Genomic DNA, 8,492 nt, shown 5'->3' on the forward strand with positions numbered 1-8,492 from the left:
CAAAAAAAAAAAAAAAAAAAAAACCACAGCAACACCCTCATACATTTAAAATTGCCTTTACATATTGCAGTTACTGAAAGTTCAATAGTAAATTCGAAGGTAGTATATCAAAATAACACTTTAGTACTATGCAAAACTCAAAAACTGTTTAAAAAAAAAGCCAACCAAAATAATAAAAAAACCAAAAAACAAACAAACAAATAAAAAAAAAAAAAACAACCCTTTAAAAATGGATATCCCACCCTAAGAAACAATAGTGTTTCTTCCTTGACTTTCAGCCCTTTTATTGAAAAAGTGGGTGGCTCTTAAAAGAGCCTTTGGGTGAAGCACTATTTCTGCCAAGCCTTTACTTGGAGCTGGTGTACTTGGTGACAGCCTTGGTGCCCTCGGACACGGCGTGCTTGGCCAGCTCGCCGGGCAGCAGCAGGCGCACGGCCGTCTGGATCTCCCGCGACGTGATGGTGGAGCGCTTGTTGTAGTGCGCCAGGCGCGACGCCTCGCCCGCGATGCGCTCGAAGATGTCGTTGACGAACGAGTTCATGATGCCCATGGCCTTGGACGAGATGCCCGTGTCGGGGTGCACCTGCTTCAGCACCTTGTACACGTAGATCGAGTAGCTCTCCTTGCGGCTCTTCTTGCGCTTCTTGTCGCCCTTCTTCTGCGTCTTGGTCACCGCCTTCTTCGAGCCCTTCTTGGGCGCGGGCGCGGACTTGGCCGGCTCGGGCATGGCTGTAGCGACTCGACTGCTGCGACCACGGAGCGCCTGCAGAACAACCCGGGAGGGAAGTGAGGAGCGCGGCTGCGTGCCACGTATTTATAGCGCGTCTATGCAAATAAGCGGCTTGTGCTCTGCACCCTCTTATTGGTCAGACCACAAGGTGATGTCAGCACTTCCCAATATTCGTGTCTGATTGGTCAAATTTGGATTCGGCTTCTCATTGGCTGCCTGCACAAGACCTACTTCTCAGCCTATCAGCGAAGGGTTGAGGCAGTAAAGTGAGTGCGGGGCCCGGGTGAGCTGAGTGCTGCTCCGCCGTGCTGCGCGTTCCTGTGCCGGGGCACCGAGCGAGCGAGCGCGCACGGGAAGATGTCCGGTCGCGGGAAGCAGGGCGGCAAGGCGCGCGCCAAGGCCAAGTCGCGCTCGTCGCGGGCCGGGCTGCAGTTCCCCGTGGGCCGCGTGCACCGGCTGCTGCGCAAGGGCAACTACGCGGAGCGCGTGGGCGCCGGCGCGCCGGTGTACCTGGCGGCCGTGCTGGAGTACCTGACGGCCGAGATCCTGGAGCTGGCGGGCAACGCGGCCCGCGACAACAAGAAGACGCGCATCATCCCCCGCCACCTGCAGCTCGCCATCCGCAACGACGAGGAGCTCAACAAGCTGCTGGGCAAGGTGACCATCGCCCAGGGCGGCGTGCTGCCCAACATCCAGGCCGTGCTGCTGCCCAAGAAGACCGACAGCCACAAGGCCAAAGCCAAGTGAACCTCTAAGGCTAAAGCGGCACGTTTGCGTTTCTGGAAAAACCCAAAGGCTCTTTTCAGAGCCACCCACAAAGTCCTAAGAGAGCTGAGTTATCTAAACAACAGTGTAAGCCGTTTTGCAGCATTAACTACTCAATTCTTGTTTCAACTTATTTTTTATTTTTGGTTGGATAAAGTAGCAGTGTTTTCCATTTTTTTTTTTTTTGTTAACAAAGTCTTGCCAAAACGTCCTCCTCTCCGTGCAATTTCTTCCTGGTATGGGATATTTTCCGTTTAGTTCTTACGTCTGAGAACATACGGACACCATTTGTTGAGCTCCTGTCCCACCTCCCTTTTTCGCCTCTTTTCTTCTCCGAGTGGCTGATACAGTTCCAGAGAAAGGCGTGAGCGTCTTCGGGGAAGGGAGGGGGAAGGGCAGCGGGCCGGGATTTCCGCCGGCCAATCCTTGGGCAGGGCGGGCTTTTTCAATACTTAAAGCTTTCTTTCTCATCAGGAACAAAGGGATTGGGAAAGATCAGGGCTATTTTTATGTCAGTAAAGAAACCCTTCCCTCTTCCCCCCCAACAGACAAAGGCATTTACGGAGATAACTTTAAGAGAAATAATTCAATAGATTAGACATGGCTCAGTAGTAGCGTGCCTGGCAATTGCATTATTTTGTTACAAAATATATCTTTAAAAAAACGTACATCCGATTTTTTATCAAATCATTATAAAACATTTGTTTCTTGGTAGTCAAAGTAATCACTTGGAGGAAAACCAAAAGTCTACACTTCCCTAAAGTCGCCGCGTTCTACCGCGTTCTTAAGTCTTTCTTTCGGTAATCCCTAGGAAACAAAAGACACAAGACACAATTGACCTCTTGACGACTTACGAATTGCTGGACCCCTGCTGCAGGTTACGGACGACCGCGGTGCATCAGCTCCTTTAGGGAAAGTGTGGGTGGCTCTTAAAAGAGCCGTTGGATAACAAAATACGTAGAACAAAACTCTCCTGGAACAATTTACTTCTTTTTGGGAGCCGCCTTCTTCGGCTTCTTGGCGGCGGCCTTGGCGCCGGGCGCGGGCGCATCGGGGGCGGCGGTGGGAGCGGTCTCGGACATCGCGGCGGCTTCCCCGGCGGAGCGGGCGAACACAATTGGGCTGGCCCGGGTCAGATGCTCGTATTTTTAGAGCGGAGCCGCGCCGTGATTGGTGCGCTGCAGAGCCCGCCCCTCCGCTCGGCCGGGGAGCCCTTCGGTGTGCTCGATTTGTGTTTCTTTGGACCAACAAAAGTGTGTTTTCCTCGGAATTTCTGCCACCAAATCGCCCGGTTTCCCCGGTGAGGGGGGAGAAGAGCAGGTACTTGCGTTCGGGAGAGTTTCCTGCGGCAAACACGCGATTTGAGTTAAAGGAGAGGCGATAAATCCCGTGTGCTGCTGCTGGAGAGACCTCTGAAGGGAGAAACTTTTGTTTTTCCTTGCAAATTAAAAATTTCCTTTTGACATAAATGTTACAGCAACAACTCAGTCTTATTCTTTAGAGGGTTTTCTTGGGGTCAAAGTTGAAATCTGACGATTTGAAGCTATTTTGACAGTTTAAATTGATTTTGAAGAGGAGGAAGTAACACAAACTCCTTTTTCAGCTCTGAATATGGATTAAGAACCGGTTCCTTTGACCATGTGTTTTACCTACTAAAACGCTAAAGTCTAGTGAAATAGTGTCTCGTACAATCACCTATTCCACTTTTTATAGAAACATAAGCAATTTTTTTAATATCTGGAGATTGATGAACAGAGAGTTGGTTTATTTTGTCTTCCTGGGATTTCAGTACAAGGGAGGCAAAGTTACTCTGCTGCCCTGTGTGGGGTGTTTTCTTTTTGTTTGTTTTCCATACGAATTTTTCTACCAAATATTAAGTAAATCAAGCTATTTGCTTGTTATGTTCCATGTTATTTTGAGGTACATAGTAATTTAAAACCTTATGCTGCAAAACTGCAGCTTTGTAAAAGAAAGCAATCTCCTGCACTTCTGTTGTTTATGGAAATTATCTTTGTCTCTGGCAATTTAAGATTTGCAAGGAGTAGCATCGCAGTTTAGTAATCCTGCTCTTCCTTCCCAAAAAATATTGTCTTGTTTTATATTTTCTGTAAAAGTAGTAGAATTGTAAACCATATTACTGTTTGGATTTTTTGTAATGTGTCTCACAGAATATGGCTGCACAAAGATTTAGCTAAAGCCTCTGAATTCTAAACCCCCTTCTCACTCTAAATAAAACCCACCTAATTATTACTTGTGCATTTTACAGCAACCGCTGAAATAAGGAAATACTTTTATGACAGAAATTAGAGCAATTCGTGATAACCTGAGTTTTAACAAGGGGAGAGGTAGGCCATAGGTCATTCCTGAAGAACCAGGAAGGAGTGAACCTGTACTGGTATCTGGTGGAAGATGGTGTAATATGCTGAGCAGAACAGAGCTCTGGCTTAATATTTCATTAAACTGTAACTGGCTACGAAAAAAAGTGTATTATCCATCGTCTTTCTAGTTATTTAAGAATCACAAAGACTGCACTACAGCCAGCCTTTTGGTATTACCTGATATAGCATTTAATGTGCATACAGCATTTAAATACATGTTAGCAACCAGAAATTCAGAGTGTATAAGTAGATCGTTTTAGGGAAATGTAATTCTGTTTCTGTGTCATGGTTTCATTTCCAATGGCTATTTCATAAATGCTAAAATGTGTATAAGATGAGAGATTTAGCTTGCTGTAAAATTGTGTTTCAGGGAATGTGAAATTATGAATAAATGCAACAAAGGGGAAAATTGTGACCTCCGCCCCATAATGATAAAATGCCATAAAAAAGGTTGCAGTAAAAATGCACCTGAGCTCTGTAATGCTTTAAGGGGAAATTAATTGAGAGAAGAGCTAATCAAATTGTGACTTTCGAGGTCCTGTTTGGCAATACTACGTAACATGAAGGATACAGGGATGAAATGGAGTGGATGTGGGTATTGCAGATATACCTTCAGAAATTGAAGGTAAAATGTTTTGAAGCCTTTATCCTGTTTATGTAAAACTATGAATGAACCTTCCCATTGATTTGGCTGCATAATGTAATAAGGTAGCAATTGCTGGGAAGATATGAAATTTGGCAGTTGCCTAGAGACTTCATTGCATATAGACAGAGGAAAAGCACAGACCATGAGTGACATGTCAGCAAAATGAAAAATTCCTTTTTGCTTATTCTTATTGCTTTGAACACATTTATGTCAGTAATTTTCACTGTGGGAAATGTAAATAATCCAGCTCTCATTTGTGGCTTCACAGAGTCTTCATTCACATTTGTTGGGGCAAAGTTGAGGTGGCCAAAATGTTCAATATTCCAGTTTTCTGGCTTTTCTCCCAGCAGTTGCTGCCCTTTCCTCATTTCCAAAAAAGTCTACTAAGTATATACATGTCATCTTCTGGTCTTCAGCTACAATTTAGTAATTTAAACTGAAGTAACTTCAGACATTTCAGAAAAGAGAAGCTTTTTTTTTTTTTAATGGTTTTGAAGCAAAGAGATAAACCAGCTTTACTGATGCAGAATTGCTGCTTGGAGCACATATTCTTCTTTATGTGAAAGAAATACATACAGGAGCAATATTTTGGAAAGTTAAGGTGTATTTGGCAATTTTAAAAAGAGCTGTTCTGCAGTCAGAACAGATAGTTAAAAAAGAATAAACAGATGTACTCAGGCAGAGAAAAAATGTGGTGAAAGACTACCCAAAAGGCAGAAGTGGCAGTTTTGCCTCTAGCTGAGCACATGAAGTAGGGAAATAATCCTATTTTAGATATAGAGTATTGTGGAAAAATATTATTGAGAAGACACTACATAGGCTGTCACATGCAGTTTGGTTTTCCCAGTGAGACTGGAGCGAGGTAGAATTCATTATTCAATTAGTGAAGGAAAGTAATACCAGGATCTCCAGAGATACTTCTGGAGAAGGCACCACCGTAAGGTCTACTTCATATGAATGATTTCAATCCTTCTCACCCTATGGGAACCTCAGCAGGCCACACTGCATCACAAACCTGCAATCTGAGCCCTCCCTGCAAGTTGCTTCCCTTCAGATACCCAAATCTGTCCAACTTCTGCAGTTATCGTAAAGACATCTTGGCATTAGCAAGGAGCACGGGAACCACAGCCAAGGGCTGGCAGTACACCTGAGAGCTATCAAACGTTCCCATCTGCAGATCAGGACCTGCCAATACTTGTTCCTACGAAAATAAGCTGCGGGTTATATTTAGGTATGTCTGCATTAAGGAGAGGTAGCACAGCAGTAGTTCCCAAGCAATTTTGTTAGGAGGCATTAGCATGAGGGCCAGCCACACAAATGGCTGCTGGGCTGTGGTCAGTCCTTCTCAGGCAGCTGAAGGAAGCACAGCTCTCACACTTGGGCACCAGAGCCCCTCTCCTGGCTTCACATGGTAATTTCCAGAGAGATTTAGGTGAGGGTCTTTACATGATGTGCTGCATTCCCACATAGATGTTCCACAGGAAAGAGGTGTAAATGCTCCCTGCAACCGTGATTACACTCCTATTACAGTGTTACACCCATGCCTTACTTGCCCTCAGTGACATCACCTTTCATCTGAGTTTCAAATGTAATAACACTTGTGTGATCCAACCAGCCGGCACAGTTTAGCAACTTTTAACACTTAGCTAAGGAATTTTCAAGCGAGACCTACCAAACTTCAGACTTGTTGCAGCTCAGCAGAACAAGTCCCTGCCTACACAATACTAATGTGTCTGCTGCTGCTGCTCTTAGGGCTCCTAAGTGTGCTGAGGGCACATAAGGCCTTTTAAACTCAGGGCATGAGTGAGCATCTGTAGGGAGCAGAACAAACAGGGTAGGGCAAGGGATGACTGTCCTCATAGACTCAGCTTCCTGGAATGTTGAACACTCCTCCCTGTACCCTTGGTTAAGGGTTGGGGCACCTGTTGTGTCCTCCCTTCTTCGTTGTCATGGCATGTAATTTGGCAATTGAAAATCTACAGTGTGAAACCTGGATATGTCCATAGTTAGGAGGCACTGGGAAGGAAATCTTTCCTGGGAAAGCAAAAAAAAATCAGCAAAAAATGGAGTGGGCCAAAACCTTTCTGAGAACAGATATTGATGAAAAAACTTTACTCTGTGTGTGTTTATTAGTTTAAGGCATTTTTACTTTTTTCACACACAGTGAAGAGGTCCTCAGTCAGACATAAAAAAATAAAATTATTTATATCTCAGAATAATTTGGTCTTCTAAAACTAATCCAAGCCACTCGGAAAATTGTGTTCTGGACCACGCTGGCATGGTTTGAATGTCGTCATCAGTGGGAGATTGAGGACACCTCAGACCCTTAGACAAACTGTTGTTCCTGAGAGGTGAACAACATTAACAGAAGCTGCATCAGCTATGGCTCCCCGAGGCAATTATCTCCTCCTGAATGGAGAGTGCCTCGCTTTGGCCTGCATTTAGTGGTGAAGTCCACCAAGGAGAGGTGACACCACACTGTCCTTCCATAGCAGCTGCTCCATCAGCACGGAATCCCGGCTGCTCACTAGGCAGCAGCTCACACAGAGGGATGCTGAGCAGCACACTCTTCCTGCCTGCAACACTGCAGCACTCCTGTGGATTTTCTGCCCTCCACACTTTCCTCCTTGTATGACAGTGCTGCCTGTGACTTCTGGTACGCGGGAGGGAGCAGAGTGATGGATCTAAATGTCACTTCCCACTCCAGCCAGAAACGTGTTTGGAACCTATGGAGGGACAAAATGTCCTTGGACACATTGTGCATGCACAGTTGGGTTGCAATCTGCCATCTTCCTGCTGTTGATGCCCCAGACACTGATGTGACACGCTTCCAGGTAAATTTGGGTATTTGGGTTGGCATTTTTTTGCCTCACAGGCACTGAGAGTGGCACCAAGGCACAATGTAGGCTAAGAGCCAGAGCCCTGTGTAAGACACCATGGGAAGGTGCTCTCTCCTAAGTGAGATTATCCTGTTATTCACCAGAGGTGTGGAGGTGAAGCAGGTGCTGGCTCTAGACAAGGCTGTTTGTGCCGTCTCTCTAGAGCAGTATTGCAGGTTAGCATTTGGGAGCTCCCTGTATAGGCTGTTTTCCCATAGAAGGGAACAAAAAGGGTTTAAAGAGTTGCTCACTGTGTAAGTGTTGTGCTATAGCTCATGTTTTTACAGCACATGCTTTGCAGCTGTGCAGTCAGTGGTCTGGTGCCAGAGCAGTGCTGTCTCAGGTCAGTATGTTGTCCAGACTGCCAGGGACGCTGGAAGGGCTGGCTGGTACCTTAATTTCCCCCCGATACATTAATAAGGTCAGCAACTTGTCCCCTCTGCTGTCACACAGTCAGGAAGTCAGGAATCTGGCTTCAGAGGCCTGTGAGACTAGGTATGGTTTGGGCACATTCAGGAAGAATATATTTTATCTATTTTGCCTGTAAATTGCCTTGGTCCCAGAAAAGATTGGCTTCCGTATTGACTGTATTAAAACTAGATCTTGTTCTTTCTGGCACAGGTTCTTTTTTGCTTTGCAACTGAAAATGCCATCAAGATTTTGTTGATTTGGTTTTGAAATAGGAATTAGAGTAACAACTTTAGCTTTTGTATTCTGTTTGAGGTTAGCAGTTTGTAACATCTGTAATTTAATTGTGTAGTTAGCAAGACCAGCCCAGAAGGCCAGCACTGTTCCTGGAGCAGGGAGCAGCAGACATCCAGCTGCATGGAGGTGGTGAGTACAGAGAAACCTGCTGGAGTTTGGGTTTGCTCAGACTGCAGTGAGACATGCACAAGGAAAATTAATAGCTGAAATTACTCCAAGATGTTGAGGAAGGGGCTGGTGATCAGTAAGGTGAATATTTGTGTAAATCTATTGCTAATTGCCCACATCCAAAGCATGGTCTTTTTATTTAAAAATAAGGAAGGAAGGAAGGAAGGAAGGAAGGAAGGAAGGAAGGAAGGAAGGAAGAAAAAATGGAAACAAACATAGAA

General features: G+C 45.2%; 2 protein-coding genes across 2 annotated transcripts; one reads left to right on the forward strand and one right to left on the reverse strand.

Moving 5' to 3' along the window:
* Positions 1-272: 272 nt before the first annotated feature.
* LOC121342375 (histone H2B 1/2/3/4/6) lies at positions 273-788 on the reverse strand. The gene has a single exon (XM_041416766.1). It carries the CDS (start codon positions 725-727, stop codon positions 347-349), a length of 381 nt encoding a protein of 126 aa, XP_041272700.1. The 5' UTR covers positions 728-788; the 3' UTR covers positions 273-346.
* A 199-nt stretch (positions 789-987) lies between these two features.
* On the forward strand, positions 988-2,229 carry LOC121342372 (histone H2A-IV). Its single transcript, XM_041416763.1, has one exon. The coding sequence runs from the start codon at positions 1,088-1,090 to the stop codon at positions 1,475-1,477; it is 390 nt and encodes a 129-aa protein (XP_041272697.1). The 5' UTR covers positions 988-1,087; the 3' UTR covers positions 1,478-2,229.
* The last annotated feature ends 6,263 nt before the right edge of the window (positions 2,230-8,492 follow it).

The sequence above is a fragment of the Onychostruthus taczanowskii genome, unplaced genomic scaffold, assembly GCF_017590055.1.
Source record: "Onychostruthus taczanowskii isolate IOZ18803 unplaced genomic scaffold, ASM1759005v1 scaffold53, whole genome shotgun sequence".
NCBI lineage: Eukaryota > Metazoa > Chordata > Aves > Passeriformes > Passeridae > Onychostruthus > Onychostruthus taczanowskii.